Genomic DNA, 23,786 nt, shown 5'->3' on the forward strand with positions numbered 1-23,786 from the left:
CTAGCACGCAAATATTAACTATTAAGCTAGCTAGTACCTATTCCATTTATGTGGAGTCGTCAAAGATGGAATCTTTGCTATCGTCAATTTATTCCAAGATCAGCATGCAGATGATGGGAGGAAGGATGTTTGATATGCTTTTCACATTTGTTGTAACACCATCCCCTTTTGAGAAAATCATGATGAAAGTGGCAATTTTAGGCCTACACATGTCCCCTGTAGGACCCAATGACCACAGGAGGTTCGTGGCACCTTAATTGGGGTGAACGGGCTCGTTCTAATGACTGGAGCAGAATCCGTGGAATGGTAACAAATACATCAAACTCTGGTTTCCAGGTGTTTGATGCCATTCCATTTGCGCCGTTCTGACAATTATTATGAGCCGTCCTCAGCAACCTTCTGTGGAATGTACATAATACAGACAACACCTTGGTATCATTATACTGCTAATAGTGTGCTCTAAAATATGGAGTATCGCTACATTCTGAAATATAATTTTACACATTCATTTATTCAACATGAATCACCCTGGTGATGACATTATCTAGAACTGGTGTGAACACCAACTTGTTTGAGTAGACCATAGAGAAAAATTTAGCTCATGAGAGGGGTTTTGAATTCTGAGAGCCATTTTGTTATTTTCCTTGACCTCAGAACAGGGGTGTATTCATTAGTCTGATTCCATTGCAAAATGTCTGCTGCAAAACATCATGCAACTGAAACCGGTTTACTCCAAACGTTGAAAGCAAGTTTTTATTGGAGAAATTCAGGTATGCCCCTCCCCGTTTCGTTTGCGCTGTTTGGTTCCATTTAGTTACTAGAGTAAATGGTAAACTGTTTCCGTTTACAAAGTTTTTGCAACAGACAAAATGTTTTGAAACGGAATCCGACTAATGAATACATCTCAGTTCATCCAGAGACAAATATCTGCCATTGTTGAAGAGGTCAGCATTTATCGATATGATTATAGATGCCTCAGTACATTCTACACGGATGGTGGAAACTCCAATTGACGGCACTCCTTGACCTTCAAAATGCTTCAGTAGCGTAACTTTATAATCTCTCATCTTTCAGTGGTCCCTATTTTCAACAAGTGAATGCAGCTTGCCACACTAAATGCAGATTGCCACACTAAATGCAGCTTGCCACACAAAATGCACCTTGCCACACTAAATGCCAATGACAAAATGAACACCTCAAAGACGACGAGTTCAAACATCCTCATACTGTTCTTCAACAGCAACGTAGGCAAAAGAAAACAATAGAAAGTGATGAACAATTAGACAGTGGTTTCTTAAAGGAAACACTCTCCAATTCTATAAACTCTCCAGTCAATACAAAGAACAACAAGAGTCCAATTGTATTTAAGGAGGGAAAAAAATATTATGATATCCTGCCACACTGAATGTTTGATGAAACCAAAGCCATTGTGGGTGCAGGCTTTTGTTCCAGTAAGCAGTAACACACCTGATACCAATCAAGTCTTAAATGAAGACTATGGTTGATAGAATTCAGTGTGTTGCTGACTGGTATTCATCTGCCTACACTGTCCCTAGGGTTCAGGACCCGTATTCACAAAGCTTCTCAGGTTGAAGTGACTCAAATCCATTTTCTTTTGAATATCTGTTTCAGTTCTTGTTCCTGCAGTCTGAACAGCCAAAAAGCACATGGAATCAGATATTTAAATCCACATTTCAAACCACCTTTGTAGGTGGTTTAAAATCAGATACAAATCTGATTGCCGGCCATGCGACTTGACTGAACGGTCAAATCTGATATATTTGCCTTCATGGACTGCTATTTGACTTCCTGACGGGCCGCTCCCAGGTGGTAAGGGTAGGCAACAACACATCTGACACACTGATCCTCAACACTGGGGCCCCTCAGGGGTGCGTGGTCAGTCCCCTCCTGTACTCCCTGTTCACCTACAACTGCGTGGCCAAGCTGATGACACAACAGTGGTAGGCCTGATCATAGACAACGCTGAGACGACAACGCCTTTGCCCCCTCAGGAGACTGAAAAGATTTGTCATGGATCCCCAGATCCTGAAAAAGTTTTACAGCTGCACAATTGAGAGCATTCTGACCGGTTGCATCACTGCCTGGTATGGCGCTACAGAGGGTAGTGCGTACAGTTCAGGACATCGCTGGGGCCAAGCTTCCTGCCATCCAGGACCTATATACTAGGCGGTGTCAGAGGAAGGCCCTAAAAATTGTCAAAGACTCCAGCCACCCTAGTCATTGATTGTTCTCTCTGCTACCACACGGCAAGCGGTACCGGAGCGCCAAGTCTAGGTCCAAAAGACTCCTTAACTCCTCACTGTTTATTGTCTATGCATAGTCACTTTACCCATACATACATGTACAAATTATCTCGATTAACCTGTACCCCCACACATTGACTCGGTACCCCCTGTATATAGCCGCGTTATTGTTATTTTATTGTGTTACTTTTTATATATTTTTTACTTTAATTATTTAGTAAATATTTTCTTAACTATTTTTCTTTTACTGCATCGTTGGTTAAGGGCTTGTAAGTAAGCATTTCACAGTATGGTCTACACCTGCTGTATTTGACGCATGTGACAAATAAAATTTGATCTTGTTGCTTGCTAGCTACTCTTTTGACAGTTTTACAATAACATGTGGTAGCTAACTAGCTTGTTAATTGTTTACAAACAAATGAGTGAATGTGCTAGAAAGCTGAACAGCTGAACAAAAATATAAACCCACCAAAAAAATGTAAAGTGTTGATCTCAGAAATGTTCCATACACACAAAAAGCTTATTTCTCTCAAATTTTGTGCACAAGTTTGTTTACATCCTTGTTAGTGAGCATTTTCCTTTGCCAACATAATCCATCCAGCTGACAGGTGTGGCATATCAAGAAGCTGATTAAACAGCATGATGACAACACAGATGCATCTTGTGTTGGGGACGATAAAAGGCCACTCTAAAATGTGCAGTTTTGTCACACAACACAATGCCACATATGTCTCAAGTTTTGAGGGATGTGCAATTGGCATGCTGACTGCAGGAATGTCCACCAGAGCTGTTGCCATATAATTGAATGTTAATTTCTCTACCATATGCCACCTCCATCATTTTAGAGATTTTGGCAGTACGACCAACCCTCAGATCACGTGTATGGCATCGTGTGGGTGAGTGGTTTGCTGATGTCAACGTTGTGAACATTGTGCCTCATGATGGCGGTGGGGTTATGGTACTGTATGAGCAGACATAAGGTACAGACAACAAACACAATTGCATTTTCTCGATGGCAATTTCAATGCACAGAGATAGCGTGACAAGATCCTGAGGCCCATTGTCGTGCCATTCATCCGCCGCTATCACCTTGCTTCAGCATGATAATGCACGGCCCCATGTCGCAAGGATCAGTACACAAAAACTGGAAGCAGAAAATGTCCCAGTTTTTCCACGGCCTACATACTCACCAAACATGTCACCCATTGACCATGTTTGAAATGCTCTGGATTGACGTGTACGACAGTGTTCCAGTTCCCAGCAATATCCAGCAACTTCGCACAGCCATTAAAGAGGAGTGGGACAATATTCCACAGACTACATTCAACAACCTGATCCACCATCAATCAGTCCACACTACTGCACATACACCTGTTGTTACTATGACAACTAGCGTAGCCATGTCAGCAAATGAATGCTGTCCGAACACACAAATCCGATTTTGTCACTTGTCCTTGCTGTTTGGACAGTCAGTATTCGAAAATGTATTTGAAAAACATGCGCGTTAAGGCCTGCAGTGTGAACAAGGCTTAAGTGTACTGATCTAAAAGGCAAAACCGATCCTAGATCAGCAGTTCCATACTCAGATGCTTTGGGAATATGGGCCCAGAACCCTAGGGACATTGGCTGCATTTAGACAAGCAGCCTAATTCTGAGAATTTTCACTAATTTGGTCTTTTGACCAATCAGATCAGATCTGGAAAATATCTGTGATTGGTGAAGACCAATTAGTGGAAACGATCAAAATTGGGCTGCCTGTATAAATGCAGCCATAGAAGTTTCACAGTGTGAATTGACACCTGCTAATTTCTCATCTCTGGCTTGTTGAAATCAGAACAGATCTCATGTGCTTTTCTGACAGTAGCAAAGGTTGAGTTTCTGCCTGACTTGATGCATTGCAATGGTTGTGTGGCACATCTTTGACTGTGCAGTTGGGCATCCGATTGCTATATGTGATTAGCTGATTTGTTGAATACGTATCCAGGCATTGTAAGATCTGGCATGTGTCTGCAAATGTAGTCAGGGAGGAACTTGACCAAAGCCTTTCCATTCTTTACTTTGAGGATAGGCCTACGCCACAGACTGCTGATACATGAGATTCACAAAAACAGGATTCTTCATTGAGAATGGTTGGAGGGACTGGGATTAATCTGGGGTCGGAAACCAGGCCTAAGACCCCGTTCAACATAAGACCCCAGGGGTGGACTGGCCATCTGGCATTTTGGGCAAATGTCAGATGGGCTGGTCCATTTTTAGCATAGGGAACCTGTAACTTGGGTTTTTGCACAAAATCATGACTCATAATGGCAGTCTCAAGAAATAGATTAAATAGGGTGGTGGGGGCTTGAAGGAAAGAGCCGGTGTGCACAAATTGGCACTCATTTCTGATTCTAGTCCGCCCCTGTAAGACCCTTTATAGAGTTGTTCACAATGAAAGACCAATTTTCCCAGGAATGCCTAACTTGATAAGGAACCTTGGGACACCCAGATTCACATTAATCGAGGACTAGCGATGGGCCCGTCTATGCAAACTCAGGAAACCGATAAAGACCAAAGATAAATCTAGGAAATGTCAGCGTTTTCACTGCTGCTGCAGAGGGGTTCCATACCATGTGCAACGTTGTCGGTTTTTATTTCACCTTTATTTAACCAGGTAGGCTAGTTGAGAACAAGTTCTCATTTACAACTGCGACCTGGCCAAGATAAAGCAAAGCAGTGCGACACAAACACAGTTACACACATAGAATAAACAAACATGCAGTCAATAATACAATAGAAAAGGTCTATATATACACAGTGTGTACAAATGAGGTAGGATAAGGGTGGTAAGGCAATAGCTGAACCCACTACTGAACATGCCCCCTGATAGTGTTGCCCTTCTACATTGCTGAAATATTTAACAAATCATGATACATCTGAAGATCTAGGCTACCACCTTGTCAGCTTCATCAAACCTGTACATTTGGAAAGTATTGAGACCCCCCTCCACATCTGTTACAGCGTTATTTACATAAGTATGCAAACCCTTTGCATTGAAGGTCCCCAAGAACAGTGGCCTCTATCATTCTTAAATGGAAGAATTTTGGAACCACCAAGACTTCCTAGAGCTGGCCACCCATAAAAACTGAGCAATTGGGGGAGAAGGGCTTTGGTCATGGAGATGACCAACCCGATGGTCACTCTGGCAGAGCTCCTCTGTGGAGATTGGAGAAACTTCCAGAAGGACAACCATCTCTGCAGAACTCCAATCAGGCCTTCATGGTAGTGGCCAGAGAAGCCACGACAGCCCACTAAGAGGCACCTGAAGGACTCTGACCATGAGTAACAAGATTCTCTGGTCTGATGAAACCAAGATTGAACTTGTTGGCCTGAATGCTGTGTCACCTCTGGAGGAAACCTGGCACCGTCCCTACAGTGAAGCATGTTGGTAGCATTATGCCATGGGGATGTTTTTCAGTGACAGGGAGACTAGTCAGGATCAAGGCAAAGATGAACAGAGCAAAGTAGAGATTCTTGACTAAAACCTGCTCAGAAGGGGACAAAGATTTGCCTTTCAACAGGACAACGACCTTAAACACACAGCCAACGCAGGAGTGACAAGGCTGTCATTGAGTGGTTCAGCCAGAGCCCAAGCAAACATCTCTGGAGATACTGAAAATAGCCATGTAGTGACTCCCCATCCAACTTGAGAGCTTGAGGATCTTAAGAGAAGTGGTAACTCCCCAAAAACGAAACATCCTGTCAACTGCATTGATTTTTTAGCAAACTTGACATTTGTTTGAATATAACTTCAGACCAACTGTACAAGTTCCAGACATGGAATGTGTCCCTGAACCGGGGGGGGGGGGCAAATCAGAATGTGTGTGGCCACCAGCTGCATAATCTACTGCAATGTAGCTCCTCAGAATGCACCAGATTTGCCAGTTCTTGCTGAGAGATGTTAACCCACTCTTCCAGGGTCCTGAAAAAGGGTGTTTCTTTTTTGCTGATTTTGGGTTTGCCAAGATTGTAGCATTTTACCCAAGAAATCTTAATCTGTAATTGCTGCTCAAGGTACAACAAAGTACTAAGTAAAGGGTCTGAAGTTATGTAAATGTCATTACATTTAATTGGTCATGGGTTATTGTGTAGATTGAGGGGGGGGAAATCATTTTAGATAGTAAGGCTGTAATGTAAAAAAATGTTGAAAGAGTCAAGGGGTCTGAACACCATCTGCACTTACTTTAACCCCCAAAGAACATGACCTAAAACACTTAAGTGGGTATTCACGTAAATAAAGCAATGTTTCAGTTTACAATTATAGACTACAAGCTGGAGTAAAGACAGAAATTCATTGTCAAGGTATCTTTAAATAATTTATTCTTCAAGGAGGTTAACAGTCATCTCTTGTGTTCATTGTTTTTGGAGTTCTGATGAGAGCATGTCTGTTTAGTGTTGTGGTACAGTGGTAGTCCTGTCAATGCTTGAGTGCTCCTTTTCAGCATTGTTCACCTCATCAGGAGCAGTTGTGGTGCTGAGGTCACTTGGTTGTAGGGTCATCAGGACTGGCACCACCCTCAGTGAGTGTGCTGCTTGGAGTGAGACTAAATGCAGCCACCACACCATTCTATCAACAGAACAGAGTTAGTGGATAGGAAAGGGCCATAACTGCTATATGAAAACACATCTGACCAAGTCAAAGGCTGATATATGCAAGTGATACAGGCAATTGCAGTGTGCAGGTCAACATTTATTGGGATGAGTCTTGTCCTGGAGGCAGAACTGAAGGATTCTGGCTTGGTGTGCCAGCTGTAAAGTCAAAATGAAGTATGTTGTAACAAATGCACTTTTAGGTCACAATTTAAGGTTAGGCATTAGGTGTGGTGAAGGTTAAGGTGACTGTGCCAGCTAGTTATCACTGCAGAGCGGAGTCATCCAATAAATGCTGACCTGCTTGCCATAGTGCAGCGTACCATGATCCCAGACACTCTTTCAATGAGTTCCAATTGTATAGAGACCCTTGTCATCTCCAAGGTCTCCAGTGGGCTCAGGTGTAGGATTCAACTCAGAGTATGTGGTGGGCTCCAGCTCTGAGAACAGACCATTTAGCACAGAACCTACATGCAATTCTCACATGTAACCCAGTAAAGAAACATGACCTATTTGGGCAGTTAGATCCTGCCTAGTATACATTTCAGAGCTAACGAACCCGTGCTTGTTGGGTCTGACCCTCAGGCCCACCCACATTTTGTGATTGGGCGAACGGTCCTGAAATTAAATTTAACATAGCCAGTGTTGGCAGAATTGATAGCCTGTATGATATGAAAAGACAAGTGTCTGAAATAGCACCCTATTCCCTGTAGTGCACTACCTTTGACCAGCACCTCATGGTCAAGACATCCTGTTGCCTCCCAATAGAGTAACTAAGTCACTACTACCAACTGGATTCATACAGCTATGGAATCCAGTTGACTAAAATTGAAAATAGTAGCTAGCACGATGGAGCAGAGATTATTTTTAGTGACTGCATGAGAGTGGCTAGTTTGCGTCAAATGCCTTCACAAAAAAAAACTGCGAGGCATTACCTGCCAAATTGTGTTGCAAAGCGTGATGTTCTGGCATGTCTGCCTCATGATTTGTTGGGAGAGTGGTCTGCTTGAAGGACCCCCCCCCCCCCTTAAAGAATAAGTCATTGAAGCCAGACCCTAGTCAATGCTGTTGCCTAGATGCACTACAAGGATTAAGGGCATGCAATTTCAAACAGTCAAATTACCCCTCTTGAAGTCCATTCCCCTCTTCCAACGACTGCCAGGTGATACAGGCCTCCTGTCATCAGTTGGAGAAGGGAAGCCATATATATCGATACTGTCCCTCGTCGTTTGAGATAGAGGTGTACTCTGTTTGGTTGTGACCATTATGGGGCCCAAAGTAGCATCCTGGTCCCATACTAAAATAACACATTTTCATTAATCACTGGGAATGTTAGTGAGAAGCTAACACATTTGCAGTCAAGACAAATTTACTCAGTCTTTCTTCAAATCATCGGTCCAAAGTACCTCCCCTTGGACACTTCTACAGTGCGTTTTGAGAACAAGGCAGAGGAATGAAGAGACACTGCACCTTTCTTGGACTTCATCCCACTCCTCCAATGGTCGCCAGTGGCTTGAGGTTTGATGCGGTAGCCACGAGGTTCAGGTTGGCTACCGCCTTGTCTTGGACTGATGGGATATTGTGCTGGAGCATGATACACCCCATTCTGGCTTGGACAACGGCCACATAGCAAATCATTTGAGTCAGCAGACCTCCATCTGAAATGTGTAGAAGACACTCATGGACCAAGACCACCACATTTGAACAAATCCTATGGTTATTCCAGTAGATAACTCCTCTTACTGGGCTGTGACCTAAGAAAACAAGTCAAATCTCACACCTGCCATCGATGAAGGAGCATGCCTTGTTGCTAGGCTCTGCATGGTCCATGACAGGGACTGCCATAAGGTGGCATGTGATGTACAGCTGTAGAAAGACAACAGGATGCACAAAACAAAGATGCAGAAACCTAGTAGCCTACATAACAGCTTTAAGTTGTTACTGTAGCATCATGTACCAAACTACAGTACTCATAATGCTCTACAACATCTGGTACTGCCCTCACCTCTGCCCTGTTCTCCTGGTAGAACCTAAAGGCATCAATGTGGAACTGGAGCTTGTCATCCTGGGTTCTATGCATGAACCCAGAGTTGGAGCCAGGCAGCTGGGAATCCACCAAGCACCTGTAGGGGAGATATAAACAGGGACAGCCCATAGAGAGGACTCATCTTTAGATCTGTGCCATTACAGCGTCTGATAGCTTGGGCAGTGGCATTGAGGCTACAACCCATAGAAGTCCCCACCCAGTTGACTACTTTAAAATGGCACCATCATGGTAGAAGCCCTCAATGGCACTGCCCATGCCAAGACTGCCTTTTGACCTCAAGAGGCCTCTATCATTCTTCATGGGCCAGCCGGAGAACACTCATTCTAGGTAGCCGCTTTAGTTTAGGCAGTTCCCTCTTGCTTACCCATCATGCTCAATGAAGATGTATCTGGGGACAGAGTTATTGTCTGGGTCCAGTGTGGCCACACAGCTGCTAACAAAGACCCTGAGCCTGGAGTGGTGAGCTACCCTGACAGACGCCTCAATGTTGATGGGATCACCCAGGAAGTAAACTCCAGAACCCCGCTCATAGAGCCAGTCACCTGGGCAGAAATGACAAGGTTATCCCTATTGACTAAAGGAACTTAACATTATTCCTTGTAGTCCTTGTAGTCCAAGGCCATTACATGTCACTTGCCTCTAAAAAGACCTCTGGCAGCCAAAAACCCCATCTAAATGTGCATCAAGTCACAATGTTCTAGAAACATAAAGCCTTACTCATTTCACAACAGCAAAAAAAAGAACTGCACACCGTTGAACAGTTGTAGCTGACAACATTTCAGTGACAACACATTTGTTGAGCCACTCTTCCGTTAACAGGTGTTCAGAGATGCACCTGTGCTAATTGCTATACGTTTTCCATTAATAAGCACAGTAAACTGAAAATGTCAGTGTGGGAAACCTAATCATATAAAATAGTCATATAAATGTTTGTTTTGAAAATTATGTCACTGATATGAAAAATACATTTGTTTCCAAACCAGACCGCAACCAATGAGTTAACATTAACGAGCATCAAGGCTATTAAAAGAAACCGCCCTGGCCAGAATATTATAGTCAATATGCACTAAGACTGTTAGCATCTATGAATGGGTTAAAAGGTCCATGGAGGAGTTTGTTAAACAATTAGCCTACTAACATGGACCTGTTAACATTGCAGATACAAAAATCAATAATAAAAGTAACATCTGATGACTATTTAGCATGTCCAAGGATCATTTGTGCTACACCAACCAAACTTCTGGGAGAGCACGATAGTCTCCTTTTATTTATATGAACTTTCAACAAGGTTGTGCCTTGCTTAATGCAGCACAGGATTTATATACCCACTTGTCATAAGCTTCAAGGATAACGGCAGGGTGTCTTCAGCAGACACTGTGGCGCTGAAGGGGATCCAGGTCGGCTGGAGGGGGGCACTGTCTGAACTGTACTTCCTGAAACAAGTACAGAGTCTGGTAAGCAAACCAATAGGGACACAGTAGTCATGATCATTTAACAGTATAGCCTAAACTCACCTTTCATAATAACAAGCAATTGGGATTACAGCACCATCCATTCGAATAACCCCATCTGGAGTGGTTCTGGGTGTATATCTAAGGAGGTTTGTATAGATTATGGAGTCTTCGTTCATCTGTGAATTCACAAAGTAGAACTTAAACAGAAGGTTGTTTTAAGAAGTCAATTACTGAAAACAACATTCACCATAATTACCAAAAGCTTGGTCCCACAGTCCGATAGCGCTGCAAATATTCTGTACTCATCTCCGGCTGCTGATGCTGTAGCCCTGCAGGTCTCTTGGTCTTGGTACTGTTCAACTCCAAGTCGCAGGTCATCCATGTCAATAAGAATACCGAGTTTAAACAGATCAGCCTTCACAACTATCTCCATGTTGTCTGAATGGCACTTCACATCGACCGTTTCCACTCGAACTGGTCTGAAAACTGTTTGTTGTTGAAGTTGAAGCTGTTTAAAAGGCAAACGATTGCCAAATTGTGGCATTAGGCTTGGAAGTTGCCATGTGCCAGTGCTGTAAGTAAGTGAAAAAGCAGGAGAGATTAAGTTCTCCACCAGTAAAAACAAAACTAGTTGCTTTGGAAATAGCCAGACCGCGTTTTCCATTACGAGTCTCATGCCAACAACTAAAGTGAACCTGTAAGTTAGAAGACAATGTGCCTCTGCTATGCTACAATTGATGTAACTGAGGTAGCTTTTAATAACCTTCCAGGTTGCAAACCTGGGCTAGATTAGGCCCTAATTGGGCTTTGCATTTGATTAGTCAAACTATTTGCATGCATGTTCGGCGCGTTCCTCTGCCCAGTTGATGCATACCAGAATTTGCATAAGCTAACACATCATATGTTATAGAAATCTGTCAGTCGATGACATCATGTCATGCAACCATTGGATGGATGCATGCAACTTCTGAGCAGGGGAAAGCTACCATTACGGTTCGATCACACCGACAGAGTTTCTGCATTTTGGTACACCAGAATTACATTAATTTCCTATGAAACGCTGCGTTTGCCTTGCAGCATTGCGTTGCAGAGACACTGTATGCATAGACAGCTTGACAGAAATGGTAGCAGAAGGTGAATGTTGAACTTTTGCTGCGTACATATCCAGATGATGCTGTGTACTATTTTGTGCAACGACGCTGTCGGTGTGTTGGAAGATGTTGAGGTCGTGTTCCCCTGCTCAAACATTGCCTGTATCAACCAATGGTTGCTAACACGTTATCGACTGTGCCGTTTGGGCACCAGTTGGCTATAACATATGATGTGGTTAGGTGATAGGTAAAATACCTATTCAGGGTTTGTAAGATCTGGCATGCATCAGCAACGCCTGGGCAGAGGAATGTACCCTACGTGTTCTCAGGAACCACATCCATATCATAATGATACATCAATCTTCTGAGCTGTGCAGCATGACTGCAATAAAGATGACCTGTGCTAAATTGATGATTTGTCTGCCTACCCATGTGAGAGATGCAGACTGTCTCAACTTTTTAAGTCTTTATTGAAGACTCATCTCTTCAGTAGATCCTATGATTGAGAGTAGTCTGGCCTAGGAGTGTGAAGGTGAACGGAAAGGCACTGGAGCAACAAACCACCCTTGCTGTCTCTGCCTGGCTGGTTCCTCTCTCTCCACTGGGATTCTCTGCCTCTAACCCTATTACAGGGGCTGAGTCACTGGCTTACTGGTGCTCTTCCATGCCGTCCCTAGGAGGGGTGCGTCACTTGAGTGGGTTGAGTCACTGACGTGATCTTCCTGTCTGGGTTGGCACCCCCCCTTGGGTTGTGCCGTGGCGGAGATCTTTGTGGGCTATACTCGGCCTTGTCTCAGGATGGTAAGTTGGTGTTTGAAGATATCCCTCTGGTGGTGTGGGGGCTGTGCTTTGGCAAAGTAGGTGGGGTTATATCCTGCCTGTTTGGCCCAGTCCGCGGGTATCGTCAGACGGGGCCGCAGTATCTCCCGACCCCTTCTGTCTCAGCCTCCAGTATTTATGCTGCAGTAGTTTGTGTCGGGGGGGATAGGGTCAGTCTGTTATATCTGGAGTATTTCTCCTGTCTTATCCGGTGTCCTGTGTGAATTTAAATATGCTCTCTCTAATTCTTTCTTTCTCTCAGAGGACCTGAGCCCTAGGACCATGCCTCAGGACTACCTGGCCTGATGACTCCTTGCTGTCCCCAGTCCACCTGGCCGTGCTGCTGCTCCAGTGTCAACTATTCTGCCTACGGCTATGGAACCCTGACCTGTTCACCAGACGTGCTACCTATCCCAGACCTGCTGTTTTCAACTCAGTTCTGTTATAATCTCTACCCGGCACAGCCAGAAGAGGACTGGCCACCCCTCATAGTCTGGTTCCTCTCTAGGTTTTGTTAGGGTTGAACTGGCTATTTGTATGCATAACCTTTAAGATATACTGGGGAAGCTACGCTAAGTACATAAACTACGAGTAAATCAACTGAAGACAAGAAGAACTACAACCGGCAACAGGAAGTGCGTCACGACGCTGGGATCAGCCTACACGCCGACGACAGGAGGAGCAAGTTTAAACCACGCTCCTCCTCCCTCGGACAGGCCAGCATTGAGCAGGAACTATCTCTGTTAGAGTATAAAAGAGAGAACAATAGGATGTGTCGTTTTCTTCTTCTGTTTTGCTCTGCGAGGTGTCACCGAGAGACCGTATACGAACGACACATATACCACGCACGTGTTTGCATTAATTAAAGTACAGCTAAATCATAAGTTACTATGCTGACTATTTTGTTCTGTTACCAGAAACGAACTGTCGCAACATTAACAGTTTCTTCCTAGGTTCTGGCCTTTCTAGGGTGTTTTTCCTAGCCACCGTGCTTCTACACCTGCATTGCTTGCTGTTTGGGTTTCTGGCTGGGTTTCTGTACAGCACTTTGAGATATCAGTTGATGTAAGAAGGGCTTTATAAATACATTTGATTTGTTTACGTTTTTACCATTGTGGCTAGATGGAGAAGGCCTACAGCTCTATCTATGGGTCGTGTCAGGGACAAAAGTTGTTGACAACTGTAGCATTGTAGCTAAACCTAATCCTTTTCCTAACCTTAACCTAATTTTCCTAACTTGCTACATCAATTTACATAACCTGCTGCGATACTTCTCCTAACCTGCCACGTTAATTCACTAACTTGCCACGTTAATTATCTGAACCTGCCACATTAATTATTAGAACCTGCTATGTAAACAAACCATATGTGCCGACAAATCATTAATATTGGCTTCTTTGATGCCAAGTTGCTTTCAAATCCCGACCTCTACTCGTCACCTAATTGACAAATGTACTTTTCATAATACCTGAACGGTTGCTCAGCAGGTAGGAATTAGGAAATAAACAGATACCATAGGCACAGGATCGAGTACTGGCTATGTTCATAGAAACCACAATGTCTGTAGTTCTGCACATTATTGTTCAAATAATTCGTTTTATTTAGTATAGCATATGCCCAATGAAAATATTTTGTCTTCAGCATCCTAAATATTACCACATATGCACAGTTAAAAAAGTGTGAACCGGGAGCCAAAAGGTTATGCAGGATGTGGGGTGGGAACAGGGGCGGAGCCAGAGTATTGGACACCCCTGACATCTGATTGGCCACCCCAGGTGCCACCCCAAAATGTCATTCGCTACTGGCAGTTTGATGTTGATTGACATCTCTTTTCACCTCTTGTTGAAAGAAGCATTAATTTTGACGTTCGGCGGTGTATTTTTCAAATCGAGGAAGAGGAAGAGAGAATATTAACGTTGGTTGCGAGATACAAATGAATAATAATAAGAAGAACATACAGAAGAAGAAGAAGAAGAAGAGGAGGGAATATTTCCACAGCTCCACAAGCACTTTTCGCGATTGGTAAAAACATCATTTTTGAATGAAGTGTTAAGGTTTAGCATCGGGTTTAGGTTTCCTGAACAACTTGTACGAAAGTTGAGTCGCTGTGTAAATTAACGTTAGACCTTTGGCTCCATTAACAGACAGTTAATCAGATAAGAGAGATCGGTTTCCAATTTAGCCTAACATTATGTTTACATCTGTGCTAGTAATACACGCATGTACAGTGCAGTGTCGTAAGTTACAGTATACAAATGTTTAGCTAATGTGAGGTAACTAGTAGGCTACAGCTGTCCGTGTTCAGCAAGTTAACGTTCATCAATTTGAAATCCATTAACTCAGTTAGATTTTCGTACTTGAACTCAAAACGAACAATTGTTATTATCAATCTGTAAACGTTACTCAAAAGATTACCACAATTTGCAGATAGCCTGTTTGCTATCGTAAAGGTGTAAGAAATTATAGCTAGCTAAGTTACTTACTGCAGAGTAGGTCTAGCCATGATCTAACTAGTAACTTAGGCTGGTAGTTGATTTTAAGGTACAGTTATGATAATGGGGATTTGTAATTAAGATTGAGATTGGACTAAAATGTGGGTAATTGGATGCTTAGATGTAACCATAGACTGTCTTATTTTTGCATAGGGTCAATTAAACATGAAAAGAAAGGGAGAGATATCAGACTTCTGTTCCAAAAGGACACAATGGGAGGCCAGGCCTATACTTTAAACTACACATTTTAGTTAGCAGCTGTTAGTTTCTAATCTTGTGGATCCCTTAATGATACATTTCCATAGCGATATGACACATTATTTAACGTGTATTTCAGACATTTCAAGATCCAGAGAAGAGGGTCCTTTACAGCCGTGTTTGAAAACATTTCCCAGAACTCAGCATGGTACTAGGAAAAGGGCTTTCAACAGCTCCTGGTATAAGGACAATTCATGGCTTGAATATTCTGTAAATCAAGATTGAACTTATTGTTTCACTTGTAGGCATTTTTCTCTGCCCAATACACCTGAATCTGCCTTCACATCACAGTCAGGGGTTTGTAACTGGAAAAAGGCGCCGTTTAAAGATTCTGGGTTGAACCTCCATTCGAAGGCAGAGCATCATATCAATGCTATGTATGCTTGGAATCAGCATAAAAGGGCTATTGACAGCAACTCATCAATGTTAGATGTCATAAATGAGAGTGGAGAAAAACTGTACTTACATACATTGTACTTACATTACATGTACTCCTATTAACTGCCACTCAAAATATAGCGCAGAGAGGTCATCGAGAGTCTGATGACTCTCACAACAAGAGTAATATTTTGACAATCTTAGAAGAAATAGCAAAGCATGACCCTCTCATAGAGAAAAGGATGAATGCATGTGGCAATGCTAAGTACACAAGCCACCAAATCCAAAATTAAGTTCTTGAGGGCTTAGCTGAGATAGTACAAAGTGAAATAATAAGACATGTAAAAGAAAGTGAAGTTTTTATTGTAATTGCAGATTAAACCAAAGATTTAATGAAAAAATAACAAACGTCTTTAGTTGTGAGGTACTGTCCACGAAAGCTTTTTACACTTTCAGTCAGCTGAAAGCTTAGATGCAGCAGGTCTCACAAAAATGATAATTGATTGCCTTGAAAAACATGGTCTGGACTACAGAAATAATCTTGTGGGGCAAGGCTATGACGGTGCATCCGTCATGAGCGGAAAGCATTCTGGTGTGTCTGCACAGATTAAAAACAGTTTAAGAGTAACATTTTATGTGCACTGTAATGCAGATTGTTTGAATTTGGTTCTTGTCGATGCTGTAAAATCAGTGCCTGAAGCAGTTCACTTTTTTGCTCTCCTGCAGATGCTTTATAATGTTGTATCTGGCTCGTGTGTTCATCTCAAGTGGCTTGCAGTTCAGAAAGAGCTGTATCCACAGCAGCAGCCCAGGGAACTACAGAGACTGTTCTGCCTGAGGCTATGGTACCCTGACCTGTTCACCGGACGTGCTGCCTTGTGCCGGACCTGCTGTTTTCGACACTATCTACCGCACCTGCTGTCTCTAACTCTGAATGATCGGCTATGAAAAGCCAACTGACATTTACTCCTGAGGTGCTGACCTGTTGCACCCTCTAAAACCACTGTGATTATTATTATTTGACCCTGCTGGTTATCTATGAACTTTTGAACATCTTGGCCATGTACTGTTATAATCTCCACCCGGCACAGCCAGAAGAGGACTGGCCACCCCTCATAGCCTGGTTCCTCTCTAGGTTTCGTCCTAGGTTCCTGCCTTTCTAGGGAGTTTTTCCTAGCCACCGTGCTTCTACATCTGCATCGTTTGGGGTTTTAGGCTGGGTTTCTGTATAGCCTAAAACATCGGCTGATGTAAAAAGGGCTTTATAAATACATTTGTTTGATTGATTGACTTACGGATCTAAGGTGGGCAAGCAGATACATGGCATGCCGTAATCTGAGGGACAGGCTTCCAGCAGTTCTGAGAGTGCTACAGGATATCACACTTGAAAGTAGTGGTGATAGATCCGTGGAGGCAAGGGGCCTTCTTTCTCAGATAGATTTACATTTCATAGGGCTTTTGGTTACCTTTTGTAAAGTCCTTGGTGATGCCAAATGTCTTTCTGACATGCTCCAATCAAGCTTTCTTGACCTAGCAAGGACTGTGGATCTAGTAGGTGCCCTTACAGACACATTACAGGACTACGGAAGTGAGGGTTACTTTGGAGAACTATGGAAAGAGATTGCAGAACACTGCAAAATAAGTGTACAAACAGTGTGTAAAAGACAGCCTAAAACAAGCTAAAGATTTCACAACTCATTGATGATGAGCACTGTAGGACAGAAAAATAGTGACGAAAGTGATGGGGAGAGCTTCCAAAGAGCTATCTTTTATCAGGTGCTTGACAGTCTCACAGCTGAGCAAAGAAGAATTATGAAATAATGCAAGGGGTCCAGACTCTCAACCCAAAGAGTACAACATTCTTGAATGAGGAGCCTCTGTTTGCCTTTGCTCAGACCTTTGGGTTAGATTTAGAGGACCTCAAACATGAGGTTCATCAAACCAAGCGGCTTCTTGATAGGAGAGAGAAAAGTGGAAGGGACAGACTGTCTACTCTCCTTGACTTTGTTGTGTTTCTAGAACCTTATAAAGAGGTCTTCCATGAGCTATTTTGACTTTGTAAGAGTTCTGTTGTTACACCAGTCAGCAGTGCATCTTGCGAGAGAAGCTTCTCAGCTTTAAAACTGATTATAACCCACATTAGGACAACAATGGTTGATGACAGGTTAAGTCACCTCGGAATTTTCCGTGTTGAGTCAAGGAGGGCACGCTCCCTCAACATGGATGAGTTTGTGAAACATTTTGCCAGTTCTCACCAGAACCTCAGAATTATGCTGTTTTAAATCTACCAGGGATAATTTGGCACTTAGGCGGTCCCTCTGGTCATGATTAAAACCTGTACTGTACTAGCTAGTACACTGACATTCTAAAATCATAAATCCAAAGGGTATCATGTCACACAGATGTAATTTGGTCCTGATTAGGCCGATTACAAAACTTTTCTTTGCTATTAGTTAACATAATATATATGAGCATAAATATGATATTATAAGTTTGTAATATTGATGGGCACCAAACTTATTTTTATTTTTCAAGTCCATTTCTGCTTGATACCTGGTATGCCAAATTGCAGTGGTTTTTCTTTTGTTGTAAATTTACTTTTTTCTAAATAAACTATGCAACTTATGTAACACACAAATGCTATCTTATCTCCTTGGTGCTTGAGCTTTATTTTCTGAAAATATTTTGGATGTTCAACACTTATAGACCCAGATTATATATTCATGAAAACAGAGTGACCCAAGACTCTCCAGTATGTGAGTACTGTGTGTGTGTGTGTGTGTGTGTGTGTGTGTGTGTGTGTGTGTGTGTGTGTGTGAGAGAGAGAGAGAGAGAGAAAGATATTGAGCTGCAGTTCCGAGGTAGAGACACTGACTATTCATAGTATGTTAAAGAATTCTAGTGAAGTAACCCTTTTGGACCTCACTATCTGCCACATTGAAGAACTCCGGGTTCAGTGAATTATCACTTCTACCTCTAATCAGCAATCATAGGATTCATTCATGCTCATTAGATGCCAGGTTAGGGTTACACACTCATTTTCTGTCATGGTCTATGGACCCCCTGAAGTAGCCGTGGCCACCCCCTGGCCACCCCATGTATAAAACTGTAGTTCCGCCACTGGACGGGAAGCCCACATTCAAACTAACTTCAGTTGGTTAAAATTCACACTTATCTCTTGCGTCACTAAGTTTTGATGAATGCAGGGGGAGAAACGTATATTATAAGCATCAAACATGATAATGTTTATTCCTGACCAACAGATGTCACTATTGTGCATTGTGTTAAAAGCTTTGCATAATGAACTGTTTTTCTGCACAATTTGGTGACAGCCAAGAAGACTTCAGAAAACTTCGGTTTCCCATTACTAATAAAAAGTCAAGAAGTTGTGTGACTATAATGTGTAGTTTCCTCCGACGTGATGCAAGCAGCAATAGGGCGTGTCTGAAAAATCAGGAACAGCCTTTTGTGATTGGTCCATGGATGTCTGTGATCCTAACTTCTGGAGTAATCAGCTGCTGATGCGTTGAATAATTGAATACTGAAGTAGGCTCACATTCTGAACAAACATAAATATTTGTGCATAATATAAATTATCTTCAAGCTTATTGTTCAATCTTGTACAGTTAGTCAAATGTGTAAATCGCCTCTTTCCCTGACTATTCAACATCACTAGGGAGCAGCATCAGTAGTAAACCACGGTCCATTTACCCCATTTGCACTTGACAAATGTTATGTTGTTAGAGTAGTTAAGTCCTCTGTAGCAGCTAGTTCCAGATTCCTTACTCAACTAAAAAATCATTCTAATTGGGCAGGCAAATTAATAGACAGGGACATTTTCACCACAGCTAGAAACAAAAATATTTTTTTCTTGTCATGATATGACTTACACTGCCTAAGGTAACCCCCAAACAGTATCAACACCTTGAACATTGTCTCCATGTTTGACAGATTAGTTTATAGCCAAACACTGCAGAGACTTAATCGAAGAGGGTTGATTATGAAGGGCACGTCTCCAAGACTTTGGAACTGATAAACAACCACAGGATGTTAACAACCTTTTAGTTCCAGATTCCTTACTCAACTGAAAAATCCATGTTGCTTGCCTGCCTTTAAAATCTGCATATCTGCAGTCAATATTCATGCTGTGAGGAAGAGAGAGAGCGAGATAGATAGAGAGAGGGAGAGAAAGTTGGGGACACAGAGATTTTAAAGGTCCAATGTATCAGTTTTTACCTCAATATCAAATAACTTCTGGTTAACAATGAAGTACCTTATTGTGATTGTTTTAAATTAAAATGGTGAAAAAAAGAAACCTAGATGTTATTGGCAAAGACATTAGGAACTCTCTTAATAACTAATTTATGCAGGCCAAAACTCCATCCCACCAAAACAGGCTGACATTTCAGGCGGTCTTTTCAAACAGCTCTTACACTAAAAGGCCATTATCATTATTTTCACAATTTCACAGTATCATTCCAATGTCATACTGACCTGTTTTTACTATATTTTTCTACTATATCTCATTTTTGACTGCACTGGGCCTTTAACCTTCCCTTTCCACAAAGATACAGACAGTTGACGAAGGAGTTAAAAGATGTATGAGAAGCTGTTATCTGTAGATTGAAGGTCAGACTCCAAGTGCTAAACAGTTAGGGTCTTGTACCTCCATCTGGCACAATAGCATCTACGTCAGAGAGAGAGCGTGTCACAAGCGTCGTAGTGAACAGACCAAGGCACAGCGTGTTGAGTGCTCATTCTTAATTTATTATATGAGAACACTTAAACAGCAAAATAACAACGACCAAAATTCCGTCAGGTAAAACAACTAAACGGAAAATAACCACCCACAAAACCCAAAGGAAAACAGGCTGCCTAAGTATGGCTTCCAATCAGAGACAACGAAAGACACCTGCCTCTGATTGGAAACCATACTCAGCCAAACATAGAAAATGAAAACTAGAACAAATTCCCCTAGAAACAAAAAACTCCAAAACACACAAAACAACCCCCCTGCCACGCCCTGACCATTCTACTATGGCAAATGACCCTTTTCACTGGTCAGGACGTGACAGAGCGAGAGTAAGCAAGAGAGCGACGGGAGAGTGAGAGAGAGAGGGGGGGAGAGAGAGAGGGGGAGAGAGAGAGACTCATGAGTTCATTGAACGTTGCACCAGAGCTTTGCAGGCAAAGGTGGCAGACCTGCTTCATCCAGGCATCAATAGATAACACTACTTTTTTTCTGGAAGGTGCAAAAGCGCATTAGACTTCTGAAGAAACGGCTGAATCTTTTTTTCTTATCTCAGTTTGATATCACACTAGAATGATGCTAATATCACTGCACTCTGTTGTGCATCATTCCTTCTTACTCTGACTCAGTAGAATGCATTTAAGATGGCACACAGAGATGGGTACAAAGCTCTCCTTCGCCCTCCATTTGGCAAATCTGACCATAATTCTATCCTCCTGATTCCTGCTTACAAGCAAAAATTCAAGCAGGAAGCACCGGTGACACTGTCAATAAAAAAATGGTCAGATGAATCAGATACTAAGCTACAGGACTGTTTTGCTAGCACAGACTGGAACGTGTTTCGGGATTCTTCCGATGGCATTGAGGAGTACACCACATCAGTTATTGACTTCATCAATAAGTGCATCGATGACGCCGTCCCCACAGTGACTCTACGTACATACCCCAACCAGAAGCCATGGATTACAGGCAACATCCGCACTGAGCTAAAGACTAGAGCTGCCGCTTTCAAGGAGCGGGACTCTAACCCGGAAGCTTATAAGAAATCCTGCTATGCCCCCCGACGAACCATCAAAAAGGCAAAGGGTCAATACAGGACTAAGATCGAATTGTACTACACTGGCTTTGATGCTTGTCGGATGTGGCAGGGCTTGCAAACCATTGCAGACTACAAAGGGAAGCACAGACGAGAGCTGCCTAGTGACACGAGCCTACCAGACGAGCTAAATTACTTCTATGCTCGCCTCGAGGCAAATAACACTGAAACATGCATGAGAGCACCAGCTGTTCCCGACAACTGTGTGATCATGCTCTCTACAGCCGATGTGAGTAAGACCTTTAAACAGGTCAACATTCACAAGGCCGCAGGGCCAGACGGAGTACCAGGACGTGTACTGCAATCATGCGCTGACCAACTGGCAAGTGTTTCACTGACATTTTCAACCTCTCCCTGTCCAAGTCTTTAATACCAACATGTTTTAAGCAGACCACCATAGTCCCTGTGCCCAAGAAAACTAAGGTAACCTGCCTAAATGACTACCAAACAGTAGCATTCATGTCTTTAGCCATGAAGTGCTTTGAAAGGCTGGTCATGGCTCACAACACCATCATCCCAGAAACCCTAGACCTACTCCAATTTTCATACCACCCCAACAGATCCACAGATGATGCAATCTCTATTGCACACAACACTGCCCTTTCCCACCTGGACAAAAGGAACACCTATGTGAGAATGCTATTCATTGACTACAGCTCAGCATTCAACACCATAGTGCCCTCAAAGCTCATCAATTAGCTGAGGAACCTGGGACTAAACACCTCCCTCTGCAACTGGATCCTGGACTTCCTAACGGGCCATCCCCAGATTCACATTCTCCTCAACGGGGCTGTAGTGGAGCAGGTTTCAGAGCTTCAAGTTCCTTGGTGTCCACATCACCAATAAACTAACATGGTCCAAGCACACTAAGACAGTTGTGAAGAGGGCAGGACAAAACATATTCCCCCTCAGGAGACTGAAAAGATTTGGCATGGGTCCTCAGATCCTCAAAAGTTTCTACAGCTGCACCATTGAGAGCATCCTGACTGGTTGCTTCACTGCCTGGTATGGCAACTGCTCGGCCGCCGACCGCAAGGTACTACAGAGGATAGTGTGTACAGCACAGTACATCACTGGGGCCAAGCTTCCTGCCATCCAGGACCTCTATACCAGGCAGTTTTAGAGGAAGGCCCTAAAAATTGTCAAAGATTCCACCCACCCCAGTCATAGACTGTTCTCTCTGCTACCGCATGGCAAGCGGTACCGGAGCGCCAAGTCTAGGTCCAAGAGGCTTCCAAACAGCTTCTACCCCCAAGCCATAAGACTCCTGAACATCTAATCAAATGCTTACCCAGACTATTTGCATTGCCTCCTCCCCCGCTCCTCTTTTACACTGCTGCTACTCTCTGTTGTTATCTATGCATAGTCACTTTAATAACTCTACCTACAGTTGAAGTCGGAAGTTTACATACACTTGAGTCATTAAAATTCGTTTTTCAACCACTCACAAATTTCTTGTTAACAAACTATAGTTTTGGCAAGTCGTTTAGGACATCTACTTTGTGCATGACACAATTAATTTTTCAATAATTGTTTACAGACAGATTATTTCACTTATAATTCACTGTATCACAATTCCAGTGGGTCAGAAGTTTACTTACTCTAAGTTGACTGTGCCTTTAAACAGCTTGGAATATTCCAGAAAATTATGTCATGGCTTTAGAAGATTCTGATAGGCTAATTGACATAATTTGAGCCAATTGGATATATTTCAAGGCCTACCTTTAAACTCAGTGCCTCTTTGCTTGACATCATGGGAAAATCAAAAGAAAAATTAGCCAAGAACTCAGAAGTTTGTTTTGTAGACCTCCACAAGTCTGGTTCATCCTTGGGAACAATTTCCAAACGCCTGAAGGTACCACGTTCATCTGTACAAACAATAGTACACAAGTATAAACACCATGGGACCACACATCCGTCATATCGTTCAGGAAGAAGACGCGATCTGTCTCCTAGAGATTAACGTACTTTGGTGCAAAAAGAACAACAGCAAAGGACCTTGTGAAGATGCTGGAGGAAACAGGTACAAAAGTATCTATATCCACAGTAAAACGAGTCCTATATCGACATAACCTGAAAGGCCGCTCAGCAAGGAAGAAGCCATTGCTCCAAAACCGCCACAAAAAAGCCAGACTACGGTTTGCAACTGCACATGGGGACAAAGATTGTACTTTTTGGAAAATGTCCTCTGGTCTGATGAATCAAAAATAGAACTGTTTGGCCATAATGTCCATCATTATGTTTAGAGGAAAAATGGGGAGGCTTGCAAGCAGAAGAACACCATCCCAAACGTGAAGCACGGGCGTGGCAGCATCCTGTTGTGGGTTTACTTTGCTGCAGGAGGGACTGGTGCACTTCACAAAATAGATGGCATCATGAAGATGGAAAATTATGTGGATATATTGAAGCAACATCTCAAGACATCAGTCAGGAAGTTAAAGCTTGGTCGCAAATGGTCTTCCAAATGGTCAATGAACCCAAGCATGCTTCCAAAGTTGTGGAAAAATG

At 42.8% G+C, this 23,786-nt stretch overlaps 1 protein-coding gene across 1 annotated transcript; it reads right to left on the bottom strand.

Annotated features, from left to right (window-relative positions):
* Window positions 1–6,602: 6,602 nt before the first annotated feature.
* On the bottom strand, window positions 6,603–11,110 carry LOC115173757 (zona pellucida sperm-binding protein 3). The gene is made up of 10 exons (XM_029732124.1): window positions 10,651–11,110; window positions 10,455–10,570; window positions 10,270–10,373; window positions 9,305–9,482; window positions 8,899–9,016; window positions 8,674–8,759; window positions 8,364–8,551; window positions 8,017–8,190; window positions 7,217–7,333; window positions 6,603–6,870 (listed from the first exon to the last, which is right to left on the bottom strand). Exons 1-9 carry the CDS (start codon window positions 11,068–11,070, stop codon window positions 7,236–7,238), a joined length of 1,482 nt encoding a protein of 493 aa, XP_029587984.1. The 5' UTR covers window positions 11,071–11,110; the 3' UTR covers window positions 6,603–6,870; window positions 7,217–7,235.
* Window positions 11,111–23,786: the final 12,676 nt, after the last annotated feature.

The sequence above is a fragment of the Salmo trutta genome, chromosome 34 (assembly GCF_901001165.1).
Source record: "Salmo trutta chromosome 34, fSalTru1.1, whole genome shotgun sequence".
Lineage (NCBI taxonomy): Eukaryota > Metazoa > Chordata > Actinopteri > Salmoniformes > Salmonidae > Salmo > Salmo trutta.

What these genes read in the sequence shown, in the direction of transcription:
- LOC115173757 (XM_029732124.1), bottom strand. Translation starts at nt 11,070, where the DNA reads ATGAGACTCGTAATGGAAAACGCGGTCTGGCTATTTCCAAAGCAACTA. An exon ending in ACTGTGGGACCAAGCTTTTG is followed by an intron (nt 10,571 to 10,650) that starts GTAATTATGGTG and finishes GTGAATTCACAG; the next exon opens with ATGAACGAAGACTCCATAAT. An exon ending in ATTGCTTGTTATTATGAAAG is followed by an intron (nt 10,374 to 10,454) that starts GTGAGTTTAGGC and finishes TACTTGTTTCAG; the next exon opens with GAAGTACAGTTCAGACAGTG.